The following is a 24,500-nucleotide window of genomic DNA, read 5'->3' as shown; positions in this document are numbered from 1 at the left end:
GATGTTGCTATTGACTGACTACACCTCCTACTCTCTGAATATCTGTCACTGGCTGGCGAGACATGAGCTATGACTGGCATATTAAATTGCATTTCAGTCTTGATTTCAATGCTTGGGAAACTAATGTGCTGTTTCGAATCTATACTTTCGTAATATTGAAGAAAAAAAAAAAAAAAAAAAAAAAAAAATGCAATGTATCTTAATATGAAAATATGCAGCATAAATTTTGCTGCACATCACAGATTTTCTCAAAGCTCTTTTGCAGAGTTTTCTTGTTCTATGAAATTCCACAATTCCACACTGGTGTATAAAGTTCCATGATTTACCTTTCAAAGGATTGATATTTTTACTGTCAAAGGTAAAATATACTGTCACTTATCGTGGAAAAAGTGTATTTTTCACCTTAGAAGAAGTGTATTTTCACATGGGAAGAATAGGTTTTTAACCGGGAAAACTACGGGATTTTTTTTTTCCTTCTTGTGTATACATCCTGCATAGAATTTTGTAATCATAACTTAGCATTAATACTGAGGAGATTATTGAGAAAAAGGAAAGATTGGGATTCAGATGTGTATTTAAGTTTGAACTGTACTTTATAAATAATGATGAGTTAAGATATTTGTGAAGTAAGAAGAAGAAACAGAAAGGAAGATCTTAGGAGGAAGGTAGGCAGCCTCATGCCTCTGTTAAGTGAAGGGATGTACGTGCGTTCACAGGTGTATCCAGGAATACATTTTTTTGACACTACTTTTTCATAAATTTGATTGGAGAAGATAATATTTGTAGGCTGATAGATATAAAGCCTACCTCTTTATGTGATATACCGTTTCGTTCAGCAATGAAGATTTGGGCTCAACTAATGCTATTTGTTAATGAGAGATGCATTTCACAGCAGAAGCACGAGAGGAACTTGCGCAGAGTGCCTCATTCTCTTTCTGTGGGCGTTAGAGAGAATAATGTTATCAGCAATAGTATAGACAGGCACATAATGAAGGGGGAAACATTATGGAAATTAAGAAAAAAATACAAAAATGTTAGCACTAGATAACACTGCAAGTGGCAGAAAATGCAAAATAAAAGACATGGGATATGCTGCTGTTCCTCTGTTTGCACCTTAGACAGTTGGCATGACTTTCTCAATGCAGGATTGCATGCTGCTGGTAGAGCTCTTTTACGAGAACGGTGGCTGTGCCAGTAGCTCTTCAGAAGTTCCAGACACTCAGAGTTATGAAAAAAAGAAATATGTCTGATGTCTCCCAAGAGTCTGTAGAAAATGATTACCAAATTCAAAAAGAGAAGTTATTTTGAAGTGCATTGTGGCAGAGGGGTGAAAACAACTGATCCAACATCAGTAGATGATGTGGCCACAGCGTTGCAGGAGGAGTTGAGTGGTGATGTGCAAACGTGTAGTGCGCAAGACAAACGATTGCTCTACAGTTTCTTGCTCACATGGAAGTGGGCAATGAATGGCTGTGGAACGTACTGTGGAGGGGTGAAGCCCATTTTCATCTCCAAGGACCTGTCAATACACAGAATTGCAGAATATGGGTAACGGAAAGTATGCTCACACATCAACCAATACTGCTTCGTTTTGTAAAGGTAGCTGTGTGGTGCGGGGTTGACAGCATCTTTAATCATAAGGCCATGTTTCTTCAAGGGCTTACTTGTAAACACAATAAGAACCTTTTGCGCATCAATGTCATTCCAACACTTCAACAGTGCAGATGTGTAGGTAGGATAATTTTTATACGAGATGGTGCTCCTCTGCACATTTCACAACCTGTGAAGCAGCTACTGCAGAGGCATTTAAGAAGTGCTAGAATTATCAACTTTCATTTTCCTAGAGTCTGCCCATCCAGATAAATTGATCTTAATCAGCGTGACTTCTGGCTGTCAGGTTATCTGATAGATGCTGTGTTGAGTGATACGATTACAAACATAGCTGAAATGAAGGCATGCACTTCACATTGCATCCCGAATGTGACCCCTGAGGCACTCCAATCTGTTGTACAACATGCTGTTTGTTGACTTCAACTAGCGACAGAAAACTATGGACAGCAATTGACCATTTCTTGTGCTAGTCTCATGACAATTTGAAACAAATTTTATTGCTTTTTGTGTGGTTTTTGGCCTCAGGATAATTAAAAACCATTTTTTCCCATCTAATGTTGTGTGTCTACTGGTATGAATGTGCAACTAGCACCTTAGCTGTCATACTGTGATTCATCTGTCATTTATAGCTGAACCCATTTTCTTTATGATGATAGTGGTAAAATGTATGTTAATTAATTAATTTTTTTGTTTGCACAAAATAATGGACAGAATGTAAGGTGAAGGATGTAAGATGAACATCAACAAAATCAAAACAAGGATAATGGAAAAGAGGCAATTTAAATCTGGAGATGTTAAGGGATTAGGTTAGGAAATGAGACACTAAAAGTAGATCAGTTTTGCTGTTTGGGCAGCAAAATAACTGATGATGGCCAAAGTAGAGAGCATGTAAAATGCGGACTGGCTATGGCAAGAAAATGGTTTCTGAGAAATAGAAATTTGTTTAACATCACATATAGATTTAAGTTTTAAGAGGCCTTTTATGAAGGTACGTGTCTGGAGTATAGCCATGTGCGCAAGTGAAACATGGACAATAAACAGTTTAGACGAGAAGACATTAGAAGCTTTTGAAATGTGGTCCTACAGAATAATGCTGAAGATTAGATGGGTAGATCACGTAACTATTAAAGAGGCACTGAATAGAATCACAGAGGGAAGAAATTTGTAACACAACGTGACTAAAAGAAGGGATCAGTTGATAAGACACACATGGAGACGTCAAGTGACCACCAATTTAGTGCTGGAGGGGAGTGTGTGGATAAAAATCGTAAAGAAAGATCAAGAGATTAATACAGTAAGCGTATTCAGAAGGGTGTAACTTGAAGACCGGTCTTCACACTTGGACCACAACATCAAACATCATTTCCCACTTCTTCGATAATATTACGTTCCAATTTGACGTTATTCTGAGCAGTTTTAGGCATTTTGAAATTGGAACTTGAATTATAATCACTGTGCTTATAAAATATTTACAAAGATTCACTGTGCACATATTTAAAGAGTGCAGTCAAGTGGAGAACTTGTAGAAATGATCACAATTGCGATTTTTGGATCTTGTCATCAATAGAAAAAGACATTCATCTAATGGTTGTGTTGTCTTTGTGTGGAATGAAATTGGACAAAAGAAGCATTGACAGGTATTAAAAGTAAAATATAAATCTATGATGTAGAAGCACTTAGATTTGGCAGTCACTAGTAAACAGAAGCTCATTTGTTGACTCACCATGTAAATTTAAACAAAATAGTTAAAATTTTAATTGTTTGCAGACCCCTCTTAGGAAAGCTTGAATTTTCTTCGTACACCTTAATTCTTTATTGTTTTTTTGTCATTTAGCAAAAGAGACTTAGTATACCTTAATGCTTGCATTGTAGATTTGATGGAGGAGTCTAACAGGAAAAATTATCAGAAATTTTCTTTGAATTATCATATTTGATGTAGCACTAAACTTTCGAATTGTTTATAAAGCGGGATAGTAACATGCTGATTGATGATAATGTTATCATTGACAAAACACGGTGTCGGCCATACACTGCAGGTCTGTTCATAATAGATGCTGAGTTAACGTAAAACTTATACTAGGCTGCATAAAAAAAATAAAAATAAAAAAAAAAACAGGCAAAATAATTGAGTGAAGACCAATACTTTAAAATGACTTGCAAGAGGCAGACTTCTGAAACTCAAAAGGAACCAGATATCAAAAATAAATTTAATGTGTTGTGATATCAATTTGAGTCACTAATCTTTTTTAGCATTCCTATTAAGCTAATTAAAATTAGCATTAAAAGTTGATGTAGAAAATATGATTTGAAATATCTTGTGGATGGAGAAGGGTAGTTTGTATAACATCTGAACAAACAGAATGTCCTATTGCTGTTGCAGACTTTTAAGATTACTTCAGCTCAGTAAGACACATTATTGACACAGCTGAGAATGTATACTTCATATAAAAAGTACAGTTCAGACTATATCGCATACAAATCATGATACAATTACTATTTAGCAGAATGAGAAATAAGGTAATGATTGGTACTACACAATTAGCAGTGTTTACCAATGCATGTGTTTGATTCTTGTCCAAAATGGGCTGTGGGCTGTAACGAGTTGCAGCAACTTTTCAGCACCACTTTTAACCATAGAACCACCAAGCACCCACAGAAATTGCATGCATATTTTTCTTTTACTAAAAAATGTAACAAATATCCTATGTTTGTGGGACTTTTTCTAGTTTTCATTCACCTTATAAAGTACTGTATTGGGAAAGTACTATATTGGAAATGAAATATACAGCTGTTATACTCAAGGGCATATTTTGCCCTGGGTTCGTACTACCTGTGACCATAATTCAAACTGTGCCTAAATTTCATTTGACAACCTTGGAATGCAGTAACTGCAGTAATTCATTCAGAAAACTGCTGTTTATTCAAGTAAATTTATGGCTACTATATTTTTACTTTTCTGTACTATCTTCTTTTTTTTTCATTTACACGAATTCTTTTGAATGTGGAGATTGTCACCACCTGTGTAAGAGCAATTCAGAATAATCTATTTTGTGTGCAGGGGGTAAAAGTCATCTGTAGATGACAGTATTCTCCCAAACTGAGGAGTGTTTCTCGAAAGTTTTTCGATATATCATAACCCCTATTTGTGCAAGTGTTTATATTTCTGTTTTTGAAGCTTTTCGGAAGTATGGACTTTACATTTCTAGTTTGTACAAACTTTCCTTGTGTGAGTTGTGACCACGTTTACTTGTTATACCTTTTACCAGAGAAGAATGGTATATTGAATTATACATTTTTGGACACCTTATGTGTTCCAAACATTACAGTTTTAATTATAATGTCACTGAGCACTTTTAAACTAATCTCACATTGGAAACACAATCACTTGAAGTAAATACATATTAAAAGGTATATAGAGCGTTGTAACACAGGCAAATTTTGCTCATGGTTGGTGCTCCATATAACCTAAAATAACTTGGTGCTCCTGCGTTAAGACCCAAACATGCACAAAAACTATAGGACTTTCTGTACGAGCCCTACAGCTAAATACAGAAGCAATGTCAAGGATAAATGTGATTAGTTGAGCAAAATAGCAAAAGAAAACAAAAGTTAATATTGTTTCTTTAATAACTGATTATAAAATATTAAGCATTGTACCCTTCGATATCTACAGATCAATCGTGTATGTTCAACAAGACATACAGAATTTAAGATCTTTGCAAGCTGTCAGGTAGAAAACACTAAAACTGTAATAAGCAATATGGCAGGAATTACAGTCACAGCAATATACAACTGCCAAATGACTCATAGCAAATGACTCGTAGCAAATGACTCGTAGCAAATGACTCGTAGCAAATGACTCGTAGCAAATGACTCGTAGCAAATGACTCGTAGCAAATGACTCGTAGCAAATGACTCGTAGCGGAATGCCCGACTACTTGCCGTGCCCTACCCTATAGGGGATTTTAACAGCCAATGCTGTGGGATACAGGTCAAATGGTTTGAACAGAGAAGCTCTTACAACTTGGATTGAATATTGCCGTCACCATGTGCCAAACAAGACTTGAAAATCTTTCACTCTGCACGATGGGAGACCGATACAAATCCAGTTCTTTGTATTTTAACAGCTGTAAGCAGTAGTCCCCAGTATCCCACACAAAGAAGGTATTATCAGGTTTTCTTCATATTCATCTTCAGCCATTGCTTGTAAGCATGGGAATTTAGACTCCTCTAATGAAATCTGTTCAAAAACGAAGATGGAATTTCAATAAAGCTAGCTGGACAGTTTATGCAAAGGAAGATGATGTACATCTCTGCTGGATTCCAGCGATGTTAGTAAACTATCTGCACTTTGTTGGTGGTGTTAGAGCAGCAGCAAAATGCAGTATTCCATGTGGTTTCCGGAAGGAATGTGTGCCCTACCGGAAACAGGAGGAGAAAGACCTCTGCAAGTAATAAGAGGCCAGTGGTGATTTGGGCATGGGGAACAAGCTATTCCAGTCTCTTAAAAGTCAAAGGCGATTAAGGTGATTAACAGCTATCCAAGAAATGGACTTCACCTATTCAGGCCACAAAGTATGGTTCATTCTCAGACATATAGGAGCAGCAACACCAAAAGTCAACCACAAACCAGAGACCATCCCATTGCAAATCATAGAATATCTGAACTCACAAGCAGACAATGTTCCTGTGGACAGCACCAATCCAAAAATTTTCAAGAAGAGCTGAAAACATATATGGCTCTCCCAACGAAAGATCTTCCTTGACACCTCTTATTACTGACAGTGTGGTCGAGAATGCCATAAGGTGCGTAAAGCTAAGGAAAGCAGTACAGCTAGATGGAGTGTTCCCAAAATTTATCATCCATCTTGGCAAAAATGGAAGAAAATAACTAAAGAGATTTTAAACCTCAAATCAGGCAAACAGAAAGATGATTCCTCAAGCTATCATCCAATTGCCCTTCTTGGTGTCTGTTGTAAACTGCTAGAACATTTTATGTACAATAGGATTTGTCTTATCTACAAGTGGATTTACCAAACAGTTGACTTTAAAGTGAGTACCTAGACTCTAAAGTGATTTCTTACAAAGCAGGCTTCAGGCAAAATCACAGCTCCTGTGAGCAAGTACTGGCACTCACTTCTATACTGAAGGTCTGGCACTCACTTCTTACATTGAAGTTCGTTTCCAGAAAGGATTAAAACCTTCAGTAGTGTTTGTGAATCTAACTGCTGCTTATGACACAGTGCGGCTGGTGGACTAATGCTAAAGCTAAAGCAAATTCTACCTTGCCTAAGGTTAATAACAGTATTGTCCAACATGTTGAAAAACCGGTATTTCCGTGTCTGCCTTCATGACAAAACGAGCAAGTCATATACTCAAGGACTATAGACTGCGAGGATCAGTGCTGGCCACACTGTAATTCAACCTGTATATAAATGACGTGCCATTAACTTAATCAGAGAAGTTCTGATATTGAGATGATGCTGTCATTGCATTTCAAAGCAGGTACCTACAGGATGGAGAAAATGTGCCACTTAAGACCCGAGAGACCTTGGCAATTGTTGAAAAAATTGGCAATTGTGCCCTACCCTATAAAAACAGAAGTGACGGCTTTCCACCTCAACAACTGTTAACAAACCAGTCACTAAAAGTCACCTATTGTAACATGACAGTTAAGAACAACCCTCACCACAAGTATTTTGGAATCGCACTGGATCGTTTGCTGTCATTAAAAACTCATTTTAATTGCAGAAAAATTAAAAACCAGGAACAACATTATGTGGAAACTAGCGGGAACTTCTTTGGAGGAGAGGGGACTTAAGCTGACACTATGTGTACAGCAGCTCTCTTTCTTGTGTTTCCTATGGTTGAATATTGTGCACCAGTGTGCTACAAGAGTGTACGTGTCAGTAAGGTGGATGTTCATATGAACGATACCACCAGAATCAAAATTGGCACTTTTGAGATTGGCTGCTCCACCTTGGTTGTCTGTTCTCAGTAACATTGCTCCAACACATGTGAGGCAAGAAGCAGTGACCTGTGAATGAGAAAATATTAATAACTTAGTTTTTCCTGAAGGCTACCTGTCTAGAAATTGTGCACAGTCCATCCAACATGCATCTCAAGTCGAGGATATCATTCTGTACAGCTCATGAGATCCAGCCACTGTAAATCAAAGGTACGTGGAAGGAGATGTGGAAAAACAACACAAGCACATCTTGTCGTGGCCTCGAAGACCCCAAACATGTATCAGGCATGCAGCTGCCTAGAAGAACCTGGTGTCACTGAATGGAATCGGATGTTGACGCAGAAGAAGTAAGTCATTCATGTACAAACGGGGACTCTTGGACACCCCATTGTGTGACTGTTCAGAACAGACCATTGACCACATTGTATAGGACTAGTCCCAAGAGATATTCCAGTGGAGACTGGAAGGGTATCACAATACCTCTCCAACAACATTGAAATGAATAGACTCTCTTGACATCACTCTGTAAGGTCAGTTGAGACCAGTGCTCATGCATATTCCTTTTGTACTTCATTATGTAAATATTGCTGTGAATTGTAAATGTATATCCATGCAGTCAATAATAATTATAAATGATCTGAAATGGGTTTATTACCAGTGATATTGTTGAGGAGCTAATAAAAAAGAAATCTTCAAATTTTTTTGCTATGGTTATAGATGAGAATTTGTTGTAAGTCCCAGTGACAATGAAATGGTAATGTTACATGTTTTACACAGTTTCATTCATTAGTTTTATTACGGCTTTATGTTCTAAGCTAATTCAGTGGTTAGGTTGAAACCTTTCAAGGCTCAAAGTTTGCTGCAAAAATAAGTTGCAGTGCTTCATAACATGTACACTCTCTAGTGAAATATATTGTAGGCAGAAATAACAAATTTTTTCAGTCTGCCAATCACTGTCCTTTATTTCAAAACTACCGGTTTCACGCATACACTATGTGATCAAAAGTATCCGGACACCTCTAAAAACATACATTTTTCATATTAGGTGCATTGTGCTGCCACCTACTGCCAAGTACTTCATATCAGCAACCTCAGTAGTTATTAGACATTGCGAGAGAGCAGAATGGGGTGCTCCACGGAACTCATGGACTTCAAACATGGTCAGATAATTGGGTATCACTTGTGTCATTTGTCTGTATGTGAGTTTTTCACACTCCTAAACATCCCTAGGTCCATTGTTTTCGATGTGACAGTAAAGTGGAAACGCAAAGGGACACATACTGCACAAAATCGTACAGGCAGACCTCATCAGTTGACTGGCAGAGACTGCTGACAGTTGATGATGCTCATAATGTGTAACAGGTAGACATCTATCCAGACCATCACACAGGAATTCCAAACTGCCTCAGGATCCACTGGAAGTACTATGACAGTTAGACGGGAGGTGAGAAAACTTGGATTTCATGGTTGAGCGGCTGCTTGTAAGCCACACATCACGCTGGTAAATGCCAAACGACACGTTGCTTGGTGTAAGCAGCGTAAACATTGGACAACTGAACAGTGAAAAAAAAAGTTGTATGGAGTGACGAATCACGATACACAATGTGGCGATCTGATGGCAGGGTGTGGGTATGGCAAATGCCCGGTGAACATTGTGTTTTTCGTGGAGGGAGCTTGCACCCCTTGTTGTTTTGCGTGGCACTATCACAGCACAGGTCTACATTGATGTTCTAAGCATCTTCTTGCTTCCCACTGTTGAAGAGCAATTCAGGGATGGCGAGTGCATCTTTCAACATGATCGAGCACCTGTTCATAATGCATGATTTGTTGTGGAGTGGTTACACAACAATAACATTCCTGTAATGGACTGGCCTGCACAGAGTCCTGATCTGAATCCTATAGAACACCTTTGGGATGTTTTGAAACGCTGACTTTGTCGATATCTCTCCTCAGTGCAGCACTTCGTGAAGATTGGGCTACCATTCCCCAAGAAACCTTCCAGCACCTGATTGAACGTATGCCTGAAATAGTGGAAGCTGTCATCGAGGCTAAGGGTGGGCCAACACCATATTGAATTCAAACATTACCGTTGGAGGGTGCCATGAACTTATAAGTCATTTTCAGCCAGGTGTCCACATACTTTTGATCACATAGTGTAGTTGCCCATCTTCACCCCTGTTAAAAAGAATATGAAAAGGAATGACAGTGTGGGACGTAATTCCGTTGGGGACATAATTCCGTGTTTTAACTATTACAAAGCTATACTAACAGAAACCAGAGTTTACTGTTTGGTTGATTTGGAGGGAGTGGACCAAACAGTGAGGCCATCGGTCCAATCGGTTTAGGGAAGGATGGGGAAGGAAGTGGGCCGTGCCCTTTCAAAGGAAACATTTCGGTATTTGCCTGAAGCAATTTAGAGAAATCACGGACAGTTTAGAGAAATTACGGAAAACCTAAATCAGAATGGCTGAATGTGGGTTTGAACCGATGTTGTCCTGAATGCAAGTCCAGTGTACTAACCACTGCACCACCTCGCTTGGTGATGAAACCAAAGTTTGTATAACATACCATATTCATATAATGTAACTGAATAGATAAAAAAATCTACTTGCCAAGAGGTGGCAAAAGAACACACAAATGAAAGGTATTTATTTATTTATTTATTTATTTATTTATTTATTTATTTATTTATTTAACCTGGCAAGATTAGGGCCATCAGGCCCTCTCTTACATCTAACCAGGCATTCTACTTATTTTACAGTCATATGTTTCAGTAGGCATGTTAAACTACATCTAATACAAAAAGTGAGATAAACAATTAGAAAGGTACACCTCGAAAAATGCATTATTGAAGAGAAAGATTTAAGATAGGAGTGCTGGCAGCAGGGAGTATGAGGGAGACTCATGGTGAAGGGAGGAGAAGAATAGAGAGACATGATGAAACATAATTAAGGAAAATATAAAGGAAAAGGAGACTGCGTGGCTAATAGAGATAGATGAAGAGGAAGGCATCTCAGCAGCAAGATACGAGACGCTAGCTTTGCTATTTGACAGATGAGAGGATTGGCCTTGCACATTAATTTTGTGGAGAATTTTATGCGGATGATAGTAGGAAATGCTTCAACTTCTTCTTAAAAGCCACAGGAGATTGAATTTTCCTCAAGGTAAGGGGCAGTTTGTTCCAGAGGCGGACAGCGGCAACTGAGAAGGAGTTTGCAAAAGTTTTTGTTTTGTGAGTGGGCACAGTTAGGATACCAGATAAGAGTGACCTCGTGTTTCGATTATGATGGCATGACAGGTTTTTAATCTCTGAAGCTAGGTACTGATTAGTTTGCATACTATCCAAGCCAATGGCTCCTCCTTCCGGCAGAAAGGTTGAAGTGGGAGGAAGAGGGGTGAAGGAAAAGGAGTGGTGGGGTTTAGGAAAAGGTGTAGAGTTTGGTAAAGGTGTCCTGAACCCGGGGTAAGGGATGAGAAGGAAAGACTGATTGCACCCAAAGTGATTTGTAAACCTGACAGCTTAAACATGGAAGATAGGGTTATATGCACGACAGATTACTGCTAAAACAGTGTGCGCAAGTTGGTAAGAGCAAAAAGCGAATGCCTGTATGTGATAGGGCTCGGAGGGATATGGTGAAAAAAAGACAAGCCAGAAATGAGAGATGTAGAAAACTAAAAGAGTGTGAAGAAAGGAATAGCTCCTGTGAAGAAATGCTGAAACTGGAGAAATTAATGTAAAGTAAGGACAGATTGGTGATGGGTACCAAGGACATGTTGTAGTGGCAGTCCCCAGAGTTCTGAGAAACTGGGGGCTGGGAGAAGAGGTTGGGTTGTTTTGAGGTAGGAGACCAGACAGCGAGGTCATTGGTCTCATTGGATTAGGGAAGGACGGGGAAGGAAGTCTGCCGTACCCTTCCAAAGGAACCATTCCGGCATTCGTGTGGAGTGATTTAGGGAAATCACGGAAAACCTATATCTGGATGGCCAGACACGGGATTGAACCATCGTCCTCCCGAATGAGAGTCCAATGTGTTAACCACTGCACCACCTCGCTCGGTGGGAGAAGATTCCAAATGGCACACTTATTGAGACAGGCACCGAGATCACAACTGTAATGTTGTAGAGTGTGCCCTGCAACAGGATACTGTGCATCGCTAGTCTCTGCTTATGCCCGTTTATCCTAACTAATAACTTCATGGTAGTCATGCCGATGTAAAAGGCTGAACAGTGTTTACATAATAGCTGTTATATGAGGACCATTTCACTGGTGACTCTCCCTTTGATAGTATATGTTTTGCCTTAATGGCGCTGCTATAGCTTATGGCAGGAGGGTGCACAGGGCAAGCTTTCCTTGTAGCTGGAGGGGGGAGGGGGGGGGGGGGAGGTCACAGGGGTAGGAGCCATATGGCACAGAAATGGGTACAGAAGGAGCCCAGGGTCTGGCAAGGATATTTTGGAGATTGGTAGGACGATGAAAAGCTGTCCCAGTTGTGGTGGACAAAATCTTGCTCAGAATGGACTTCATTACTGGGCCTATCACATACAGGCATTTTAGGAAGTTGGAGCCTTGTCAAAGTAGCTGATTATTACATTCAAGACCAGGATAATACCGAGTGAGAGGGAAAGGATGGCAACTGTCAAAATGTAAGTACTGTTGTTCGTTAGTAGATGCAATGTGAACAGAAGTGTGTTTCTGACCTTTGATGAAGATGACATCAATGTCAAGGAAACTAGCATGGGATTTGGAATAGCGCCATGCTAAATTTGAAGAATGTATTTGGAGATTCCCGGAAGTTTAATAGGTCAGGTTCACCTTGAGTCCATATGGCAAAGGTGTTATCAATGTATCTAAATCAGACAAGGGGCTGAAGGCTTATGGATCCCAGGAAAGCCCCCTCCTGGCGAATCATAAAAAGGTTGGCATAGGAAGGAGCCATCCTGGTTCCCATGGCTGTATCCATGACGTGTTTGTATGTCTGACCTTCAAAGGTGAAGTTGTTGTTGGTAAGTATACAGTTGATTAAGGTGAGCAGAGAGGATGTCATAGGTTTGGAATCATGTGGACACTGACTGAAGAAATGTTCAGCAGTAGACAGACCACATACGTAGGAGATGTTGGTGTAGAGGGAAGTGATTTCAATGATAACAAGCAAGTTGTGTGGTGGGAATGCGACTGGCACTAATTTCAGATTATCTAAGAAATGGCTGGTGTCTTCAATATAGGAAGTCTTTGTACTATGGGTTGCAGCTATTGATCAACAAAGGCACCTGTGCGTTCAGTTGTGAGAGGCCTGAGGTTTTGAGGAGGGACTACAGGTCAGTTTGAATCATAGGGATGGGATTTTGTTGGGAGATGCTGTATGTAGAGGTGTCAGACAACTGACATACTCCCATCGGTCAAGTGCCACAGTGTTAGATACCTTGTCCACTGGGAGGATAATGTTGTAGTCCTAAGCTTCTAGGGAACGAAGAGCACGAAATTCTGTGGAGGATAGATTAGGGTCATTTTGTAGGGACTTGGGGAAGGGCTGTGAAGCAGTTCGTGATATGAAGAATTCATGGAAGGTTTGTAAGAGATGATTTTGAGGTACTGGTGGTGGATGAAGGTGGGATCATGATCGGAACTGTTCAAGGCAGGGTTCAGTGTTACATTTGCTGTTGGAAAGGTTCTGGGATTGGGCTGCAAAGTGATATTTCGTTATTATGTGTGAAGGAAAGTAAGTCCTTCACCAAAGCAGCACGATGAAATGTAAGTTTAGGGATGAACGAGAGACCCTTGGATAATAATACAGGAGAGCAGAGTGCTTTAGACGAGAATTTCTGTCTGTGACTTTGCCCAACTCACTTCGAATAGCTTTTTATTGCCCTCTCAAGATTCACTATATCCTTGTCAGACCCTATGCACCTTTTGCACCCATTTCCCCACCATATGGCTCCTACCCCTGTAACCATGCCTGCTGCAAGACTTGCCCTATGCATCCTTCCTTATCATCATGTATACTAGACCTGTAACTTGCAAACCACATACTATCAAAGGGAGAGCCACCTGTGAAATATCTCATATACAAACTGTTATGTAAACACTGTTCAGCCTTTCACATGGACATGGCTGCAACCAGTTAGGGTGATTGGGCATAAGGAGAGGATGTATATTAGCAACACACAATGTCCTGTTTTAGAGCATGCTCTGCAACATGACAGTCATGACCTTGGACCTGTTTCACCCCTCCTTCCATCTAGATTCTTCCCCAAGACACCAGTTTCTCAGAACTGTGCAGGTGGGAACTGTCACTACATGTCCTTGATTCTTGTCACCCACTTGGCCTTGATTTATGTTAATTTTGTCATATCAACATTTCTTCACAGTAGCTATTCCTTTTTTCACTCTTTTAGGTTTCTGCATATTTCATATTGTGGCCTGTTAAGTTTTCGCTGTCCCCCTCCTACCTCTATCAGATACAATTCACTCACCTTTTGCTCTTATTAACTCATGCACACTGTTTTAGTGGTAATCTCTGTCTTGCATATTATCCTACCTTCTACCTTTAAACTTTCAAGTTTGGAAATCTCATCCAGTGCAGTCCCCAACAATCAGTCATCCTTTCTCATCCTGCCAGATAAGTATCTGCTGACCTGGTGTTCTGGGCAGCTTTTCTGAACTCTGCCCCTTTCCCTAAACCTCACCAGTCCTTTCCTTTGCCTCTTTTCCTACAGCCATTCTGCCAGAAGGAGAAGCCACTGGCTCTGAAAGCTTGAAAACTGCAATATCTGTTATTTGTGTTTTCTCCTGCTGCCTCTTGGTGAGCAGATTTTTTATCAATTCAGTTAAATTATATTTTAAAAAAATCGATTTTTTGTTGTTGATATATTTGCCTCTGTGGCAATCATTCCTTCCTATATAACTCTCTTGTCAATCTGTGTTGTCATCTGTCTTTTTTAAAACTCTCATCTGTCTTCTACCTTAAGTGCTAGTCCACACGTTTATTTTTCTGTACCACCTTCATTAACCAACATTATTACATTACATTAACCAACATTATTACATAATTTCTAATACTGATTTCTGTGCATGTAGATAGGTCCACTGTTATTTACGAATTGCATATAACAATGTATTTACAGTTCACTGCACTGCAAGATTATCTCCCAATCAGCTTTATCTGATTTATTTGTAAATTTGACAGTTATTTTCATTCCCTCCTCCACTTACCTTGCTTGTATGTAATACTTTCTTGTTTTTTCACATTTGCTTTTCACCAAACTGTTGACATTGCCTTATACTGCTGTCTCCTGCATTACTTTATTTGCCAAACACAGTAGATTACATTTTCACCAATGGCTTTCTCTTTTGTTTGCCCAGTTTTTAAAATTTTGTCTGTTTTCAAAATTTTTCCAATTGATTTTTTTTTCTTTTCCAATCTTTTTTGGTTTCAAATAGACCGCCTTTCTGTTGAGAAATTCTAGGCCCTCATTACCTCTTGTTAACCCTTCTCTGTTCTCACAATTTTCATACGAATTTTTCTTATTTTTTGTCATTGCCTTTCTTCTTCTTCTTCTTCTTCTTCTTCTTCTTCTTTTTAAAGAAGTATCTTATTCCATGCTCTGCTTCTCTTTTTTGCCACTCCCACCACTTCTAACACTGAAATCCTCCACCCTTGCCATGATAAATCACATCACATATTACAACTGTTCCTTTAAAAAAACATGTATTTGCACTATCAAAACTAAGATATCATATTCTGTTTCTTGAAAACCTGCTTTGCCCTTAGGGTTACTCCTGGAAGCCTAACATTCTAAGTCCCTGTTTCTGTGTGTAAACCTACTTTACAACAGCCTCTTTAACAGTTGAAAATACAGCAATCTTTTGCAGTAACCTAGCTAATATGTGACCTGTATGACTCATCTGTCAATTTCCACTCCACCAGACCAGGCTTCTCTCCTTCTACAAAATCCTGAAAGTATCTGCCCTCCATGATTGCTTGGATGCTATCATCCACCAAGTCAACTTCAAACTGTAACAAACGGCCAGACTTCATCTCAAGAAACTAACCCACCTTCTCCTAATATATCTCAACAGTGGTACTTCCCTTCCTGTCCCTCTGCAACTCCCTAAATAACGACACCATCAGCCACTATTGCTCTCGTGCAAACTCAGCTTGGCCAACCTCCTTAACATCACTGCCTTTACCACTGCCTTCCAGACCAATAGCGATCATGATTACAACCACCAGTCACTACAGTACGGTGTTCTCAACCTCTCATCTAAGTTATTTTAGCAGTAATTTGTGTCTTGCATATTATCCTATATTCCATCTTTAAATTCGTTAGGTTTTAAAACCGCAGTCGGTACAGTTGCCAACAATCAGTCTTTCCTTCTCATCCCGTCTGGTAATTCTCAACTTAGCCGGGATTCTGGACAACTTTTACGACCTCTACCCCTTTTTCTAAAACTCACAAGTTCTTTTCCTTCACCCCTTTTTCCATCCCTTCATCCCTTCTTCCAGGAAGAGGAGCCTCCGTCTTCGAAATCTTTCAAACTGTAACAGCTTTGACATGTGTGTCCTTCTGATGCCAGTTGGCGAGTAGATGTTTTATTTATCCAATTCACTATCAGTTTCCCTGATATATCTACTAAAAACAGATTTGTATTTTGTATCTTTCATTTTCAGAATAAAAAAGTGTCTGTGGTATTAATCTGTGTGAACAGATTTTTAAACTTAGAAATAAGTCTGGAGTACTGTAAAATTTTAGAATTTCTTTCATTAAGTTGTACTTTTTTTTCCACCTTCTTCTAGATGCCTTAACTGTTTGGACATTTTCTACCCTCATTATTTCGATTGGAGCATTTAGTTTGTGTGTCCATGTTTATAGGGTTATTAAGAACATATCAGAAAACTTTAATGGCATAGAAGTACAAGGAAGTACCCAAAAGAAACCAAACTAAATTTTTGATTGGCAGAGCCTTTGCAGTACCGCACTAGGAGTACTTGGAGTGAACATTCCAAAGTCAGTAAGCAGAGTGACATCACTGAATAAGGTCAGGACTAGTTTTGTTAGTTTTTCTAGTGTCAACTGTTTTGTGCGATTGTCATTTTTGTGATGGCTGATTTTTCGTGAACAGCGTGCTGTGGTGAAATTCTGCTTTTTGCTTGGAAGAATGAACAGAAACTCTTGAAATGTATATTGATGACAGATCTCATTCTGATTGCCTTCCAAGCCGGAAAACATGGAAATGCAATCAACAACAAAGGTCAATGACAGACCAGTGAAGAAATTGTTGAGCTGTCAGGAGTGATGTAGAGTTCAGTGCAGCGAATTGTGACAGAAGATTTGGGAGTGGAAAGGGGGGATGCCAAATTCGTGCCTTGACTGCTGACTGTTGAACAAAAACAAGGCCCTGCGGAAGCATGCTGTGCTTTGAAAGAAGAGTCCTAAAATTATCCAAACTTTTTTCAAACATTATCACAGGGGACGCAACTTGTGCTATGCTTATGACCTGAATCAAAGCAACAATCAAACCAGTGAAAGACTCCACTGTTCTCCTCACTCCAAGAGAGCTCATCAGGCGAAATCAAACATTAAAACAAAGCTGATTCCCCCACCACAGAGTTTGTTCCACAGGGACAGACAGTTACTTGTACGTTTTGAAAAGATTGCACAACAGAGTGCGGCAGAAGTGGCCTGATTTGTGGCAGTCGGGTGATTGGTTTTTCCATTTTGACAATACCCCTGCTCACACAGTCCTCTCTGTATGACAATTCTTTTCTTTACCAAAAATGGTATGTCCCCTGTTCCTCACCCACATTCACCCGACCTTGCCCTCTGTGACTTTTTTGTTTCCTAGAGTGAAAAGAAACATGAAAGGAAAGCATTTTGCTAATGTGATGAGAAATAAAGGAGGCATTGTCAGGCATCACAAAATATAAATTTAAACAATGTTTTGAAAAAAGAAATAAAATATTACACAGGTGTATTAGTGCAGATGGAGAGTACTTTAAGGGAATTGAAAGTTTGTGCTTAAAATATGAATAAATAAGCTAAAAAAGTTAACTTCCTTTCGGTACCCTCTCGTATGTAACTAAATATGTCAAGGAATGTGCTATAATACTTAGTGACTGCTCATTATTATTTTGAATAAACATTGTAATATGTTCATAATCTTTGTTGCAGGTTCAAAAACTGGATTGCAGAGCTTAAGCAAGAGTCCTTTCAGTGTGAATTAGCCAGTCTGCTGTGTCCAATGTTTTGTCATCTTTATTTGGAAATGCTGTGTGGAGGCCACCGCCAGGTAGCAAACAAATTTTTCAAGAGGCATCAGGTTCTCTTCACAAGAGAACACAATCGACCATTGCTGGAAGAACTAGCTAGCGTAACTAGTAGCCAGGATATTGAAAACAATGCCCTTGTTAAAGATTTTAGGTAAAGTATGTGCAGCATTAGTGCTAAACCGAATGAAACTATTAAGATTTATAAGGCCAGACTGTTGAAATATGATACTAATAGCAAAATTTAACTGTGAACAAATCAATAATTTTCTCATCACTGAGAGGGCATGTGAAATGTATTACTTGCTACTGACATGTCTCAGGAAACGTTACAACAGTAGAAAAAAAAGTGTTATTAGGTAACAGTACAATGTAATTTCAAACAGTTGACTGGCAGCTACATGTAGGAAATATAAGAATCGCTTATTTTCTATACTTCCAGGCCCCACGATCCCTGTCATCAATGAGCTAGCCCTCATGCTGCAAGGCTGTATAAAAAAAATCTATATATTTTGAAAATTGTTCATAAAACAAATTTAAGCCCATCAAAATACTCTCCTTTACAACTAATACATTCATTTCCCCCGTGCTTCCACTGTTTTGTCACCATCTTTAGAAACAGCTGACAGCTCCTTGTTTTTTTTTTTTTTTTTGTTGACTTCTTCAATGTTGTCAAATCGGTGTCCTTTCGTGCCCCTTTTCGTGTGTGAAAATAAGAAAAAGTTGCTCACAGCCAGGTTAGACGAGTAAGGTGCTTGGGGCAGCAGAACTATGCTATTATTTGCCAAAAACTGTCTTAACAGAGATGATTCACAATTCATAAAAATTCCTATTAGCAACCATCTCTTCTCACAGGAAGGAAAAAATTCAGAATGTAGAGTTGGCCATATTGTCAAACATCCCAAACAGTCTTGCCAGTTGGATTTTCATAGTACATTGAAATGCTGCTACATTTGAAGGCGAACTATACGGAATTTGTATTTACTTCATTGGATAATGTATGAAAATGCAGTGGTCGAAACTCGGGACGGAGAAAAAAGCTTGTCTTCCACCTTTTTTTTCCTGACGCAGAGGTTTTGGCGCCAGTATTTATCTTTGTGCCTGCAAAGCATGCCTGTGTAGCGCTACATATATTTGATGGCAGAAGTTAGTTGTGCAACACCTTCCAACATTTTTCAGAACTTCCGCTTACTTTGCACTCGATTCTAAGCCACAGGTGGTGTTTTGGATTACAAAAAAACGGAAAAAAGTGCGGCTTAGATTCGAGTAAATACGGTATATGCAAGACAGAGATTACTGATTAATCATTGTGCACAAGTTAATAAAAGTGAAAAGCTAAGTGCATTGTATGTTATGGAGGTGGGAGGGGGACGACGAAAAATAGACAGGTTAGTAACTGCAATATGTGCAAAACTAAAACAGAGTGAACAAAGGCGTATTATTGTGAAGAAATGAAGAGATGGAAGAAATTAATGTAAATTAAGGCCAGGTGAGTGGCGAGAACCAAGGACATGTTGTAATGCTAATTCCCAACTGCGGACTTTACAAGAAACTGCTATCTGGGAGAAGAATTCAGATGAAGCATGTGATGAAAAAGACATCAGGTCACGATTGTCATGTTGTAGAGGAAGGTTCCCAGTATGCACCCTCTGCATATGCCCATTCATGCTAACTGATAACTTGATGATAGTCACGCCAATGTAAAAGGCTGAACAGTGTTTACAGAATGCCTAGTATCTAACATATGTTGTCCATATCTGGCTCTCCCTTTGATTATATATCTTTTGCCAGTTACAGGGCTGGTATAGGTGGTGGTAGGAGGTTGCATAGGGCAAGTCTTGAAGTGGCGGTGTTCACTGGAGTAGGAGGCATAGGGTAGGGAGGTTGGTGCAGATGGAGTGTAGGGTCTGACAAGAATATTGCAGAGATTGGGAGGGCGACAAAAAGCTACTCTAGGTGTGGTGGGGAAAATCTGACAGAATGGATCTCATTTCAGGGCAAGATTTTAGGAAGTCATGGCCTTTTTGAAGTAGCTGATTAATACATTCCAGACCAGGATAATGTTGACTCACCAGCAATGTGCTCCGAAGTTGTTTTTCGGAGGGATCAGTTGTACCAGGATTGGATATGATGGCCAGAGAAACCTACTTTTGAACTAGACTGGTCTGGTAATTACATCCACTATGGATGAGATGAGAATGGTGCTGTATTTCAGTGAAGAGTCTGCACCTGGACAAATACATTTGCCTTGAATGCTAAGACTATATGGGACGGAACGTTTGACATTGAAAGGATTGAAACTGTCAAAATGTAAGTTCTGTTGCTTGTTAGTAGGTTTAATGTGGCCAGAAGTGTAGCTGGCTTTTGGTAAGCACAAGATCAACATCAAGGAAAGTGGCACAGGATTCAGAATAGGAACATGTGAAATTTATTTGGTTGAAGGTACTCAGAGATTGCAGGAATTTTTAACAGGCCAGCCTCACCATGAGTGCCTATGGTAAAGATGTCATCAGTGTATCTAAGGCAGACTACTGGCTGAAGACTTATGGATCCCAGGAAAGCCTCCTCCAAAAGCCCCTGAAAAGATTGGCATAGGAATGAGCCATCCTGGTTCCCATGATCGTACTCCTGATCTGTTTGTATGTCTGCCCCTAAAAGGTGTAGTAGTTGTTGGTAGGTATAAAGTTGATTAAAGTGAGTAGGAAGGATGTCATAGGTTTGGAATCAGGTGGATGTTGACTGTGGAAATGTTCAGCAGCAGAAAGACTATGTATGTGGGAGATGTTGGTATAGAGGGAGGTGGCATCTGTGGTGACAAGCAAGGTGTGTGGTGGGAGTGGGACAGGCACAGACTTCATAAGATCTAAGAAATTGTTGGTATGTTAGTGAAGAACCATGCCAGTAGTCTGACACATTTACATACAGCTCCTGCCATCAAGATCCCATCCCTGTTATTCCAGATGACCTGCAGTCCCTCCTTAAAATCTCCAGCCCCTCACAAGGACTAACATCTCAATCTATAGAACTTCTAACCCCACCCAAACCCCACACCTCCACAGTTTACCTTTTTCCGGCCGTCCTATAATTGCTGGCTTTAAAGCAACCACTGAATATAGATCTGCCTTCGTTGATCAGCACCTGCAACTCGTGGTACAAAGACTCCTCTCCTACATCAAATATACCAACCATTTTGGCTTTAAAGCAACCACTGAATATAGATCTGCCTTCGTTGATCAGCACCTGCAACTCATGGTACAAAGACTCCTCTCCTACATCAAATATACCAACCATTTTGTAGATCAAATGAAATCCGTGCCCACCCTTTTTCCACCACATACCTTATTTGCCACCATCAGTGCCATCTCTCTCTATAACAACATCCCCGACGTACATGGTCTGTCCACTGCTGAACATTTCCTCAGTCAGCATCCACCTCCTTCCAAGTGTATGACATCCCAATACTCTCTTTAATCAATTTCATACTTACCAACAAAGCCAACCTCGGGGAAGATCAGTTTGGATTCCGTAGAACCGTTGGAACACGTGAGGCAATACTGACCCTATGACTTATCTTAGAAGAAAGATTAAGGAAAGGCAAACCTACGTTTCTAGCATTTGTAGACTTAGAGAAAGCTTTTGACAATGTTGACTGGAATACTCTCTTTCAAATTCTGAAGGTGGCAAGGGTAAAATACAGGGAGTGAAGGCTATTTACAATTTGTACAGAAAGCAGATGGCAGTTATAAGAGTCGAGGGACATGAAAGGGAAGCAGTGGTTGAGAAGGGAGACAGACAGGGTTGTAGCCTCTGCGCCATGCTGTTCAATCTGTATAGTGAGCAAGCAGTAAAGGAAACAAAAGAAAAATTCGGAGTAGGTATTAAAATCCATGGAGAAGCAATAAAAACTTTGAGGTTCGCCGATGACATTGTAATTCTGTCAGACAGCAAAGGACTTGGAAGAGCAGTTGAACGGAATGGACAGTGTCTTGAAAGGAGGGTATAAGATGAACATCAACAAAAGCAAAACGAGGATAATGGAATGTAGTTGAATTAAGTCGGGTAATGAAGGTAGTTGAATAAAGTCGGGTAATGCTGAGGGAATTAGATTAGGAAATGGGACACTTAAAGTAGTAAAGGAGTTTTGCTATCTGGGGAGCAAAATAACTGATGATGGTCGAAGTAGAGAGGATATAAAATGTAGACTGGCAATGGCAAGGAAAGCGTTTCTGAAGAAGAGAAATTTGTTTACATTGAGTATAGATTTAAGTGTCAGGAAGTCATTTCTGAAAGTATTTATATGGAGTGTAGCCATGTATGGAAATGAAACATGGATGATAAATAGTTTAGACAAGAAGAGAATAGAAGCTTTCGAAATGTGGTGCTACAGAATAATGCTGAAGATTAGATGGGTAGATCACATAACTAATGAGGAAGTATTGAATAGAATTGGGAGGAAGAGGAGTTTGTGGCACAACTTGACTAGAAGAAGTAATCGGTTGGTAGGACATGTTTTGAGGCATCAAGAGATCACCAATTTAGTACTGGAGGGCAGTGTGGAGGATAAAAATCGTAGAGGGAGACCAAGAGATGAATATGTTAAGCAGATTCAGAAGGATGCAGGCTGCAGTAAGTACTGGGAGATTTACGCAGAATAGAGTAACACGGAGAGCTGCATCAAACCAGTCTCAGGACTGAAGACCACAACAACAACAACAACAACAACTACTACTACTACTACTACTACTACTACTACTACTACTACTACTACTACTTCACCATTGCAGGGCAGACATACAAACAGATCAGGGCTACAGCCATGGGAACCAGAATAACTCCTTCCTAGGACAACTTTCTCATGGATCGCTTGGAAGAGGCTTTCCTGAGATACATAATTCTTCAGTCCCTCACTGGGCTTAGGTACATTGATGACATCTTTACCATATGGACTGATGGTGAGGCTGGCCTGTTAAAATTTATGGAATCTCTGACTCCTTCACCCAACTAAATTTCACATTGCCCTGTTCCAAATCTTGTACCATTTTCCTTGATGTTGATTTTGTCCACACGAAGACCACTGCACAGTTCTGCCTACATTAAACCTACAAATGAACGACAGTACTTACATTTTGACAATTGCCACCCTTTTCATGTTGAATGTTCCCTCCCATACAACTTAGGCATTCTGGGGCAAACGTATTTGCACGGATGCAGGCTCTTTACAGGAATACACCACCATTCTCACCCCCAGCCTTCACTGAATGTAAATACCCCACCAGCCTAGTTCAAAATGAGATTTCTCAGGCCATCACATCCAATCCTGGTACTGCTGATCCCTCAAGAAACACCTTCGAAGCACCCCGTTTGTCACTCAATACTATCCTGGACTGATATGCTTCTTCACCCTCCCATTCTCCGCAATATTCTTGTCAGACCCTATGCACTTTCTGCACCCATCTCCTTGCACTACGGCTTCTACCATTGCGACCGTCCTCGCTGCAAGACTTTCCCTATGCCACCTCCTACCACAGCCTATACCAGACCTGTAACGGGCAAAACATATTCTATGAAACAGAGAGTCACCTGTGAAACGTCACGTCATGTACCAAGTGCCATGCAAACACTTTTTACCCTTTTACATTGGCATGACTATCACCAAGTTATCAGTTAATATGAATAGGCATAAGCAGAGGGTGTATACTGCAACATGCAATATCCTGTTGTGGAGTGTGCTCTACAACAACAGTCGTGACCTCGGTGCCTGTTTCACCACACACACCATCTAGATTCTTCTACCAGACACCAGTTCCTCAGAACTCTGCTGTCCTTGGTTGTCACCCCCAACAGGCCTTGATTTACATTAATTTCTTCCGTTTCAGCATTTCTTCACAGTAACTACTCCTTTCTTCACTCTGTTTTAGTTTTCTATATTGATCATTTTCTTACCTGTCTATTTTTTGCTGCCCCCTCCCAGCTCTGTTACATACAATGCAGTTAGCTTTCTCTTATTAACTCGCGCACGGTGTTCAAGCAGTAATCTCTGTCTTGCATATTACCCTGACTTCCACTTTTAAGTTCTCAGGTTTTCAAATCTCATCCCCTACAATCGGTCTTTCCTTATCATCCTTGTTTTGTGAAACATTTAATAGTTTTCATTATCTATTCTCATTTGTGAGATAGACATCTACAATTTTGACAGTTATGTTTTTGGGATAAAAGTTTTGAGTGTACCATTAGTAGTAAGTATCACTACATTGTTAATGCACACTTAAATATATTTGGATTATTTCAGGTCCTGCAAATACCATGTGAAATTGTCAGAAGCAGCTATGGCATGCTTACAGATATATCTGTCAGAGTATAGCCACACTGTTCTGATTCAGGTTAGTTCTATTCTTTAGCGATTAATCCTTTGAGACTGCAGTCATGTGTGTGAGTTGCATTTGTACACATGCGTGTGTGTGTGTGTGTGTGTGTGTGTGTGTGTGTGTGTGTGTATTGTTGATGAAGGCCTTACTGGCCAAAAGCTTTATTTGTGACAGTGTTTTTATTGTGCCTATCTGCGACTCAGCATCTCCCACATATGATGAGTAGCAACTTTCTTTTTCATAATATTGTTACACAACATCCTGGATTTTCCATTGTTTGATTAGTGATTA

General features: G+C 39.8%; 1 protein-coding gene across 1 annotated transcript in view; it reads left to right on the top strand.

Annotated features, from left to right (window-relative positions):
• The window catches only part of LOC126334597 (TAF5-like RNA polymerase II p300/CBP-associated factor-associated factor 65 kDa subunit 5L), a 133,692-nt gene that overhangs the window by 29,306 nt on the left and 79,886 nt on the right, over positions 1–24,500 (top strand). The window contains exons 3-4 of the mRNA XM_049996989.1: positions 17,750–17,998; positions 24,134–24,224. Coding sequence (XP_049852946.1) covers positions 17,750–17,998; positions 24,134–24,224 — 340 coding nt within the window. The remainder of the gene's footprint in view (positions 1–17,749; positions 17,999–24,133; positions 24,225–24,500) is intronic.

Source organism: Schistocerca gregaria, chromosome 2 (genome assembly GCF_023897955.1).
Source record: "Schistocerca gregaria isolate iqSchGreg1 chromosome 2, iqSchGreg1.2, whole genome shotgun sequence".
Taxonomy (NCBI): Eukaryota; Metazoa; Arthropoda; class Insecta; order Orthoptera; family Acrididae; genus Schistocerca; species Schistocerca gregaria.
This window is presented reverse-complemented; position numbering and strand designations above follow the sequence as displayed.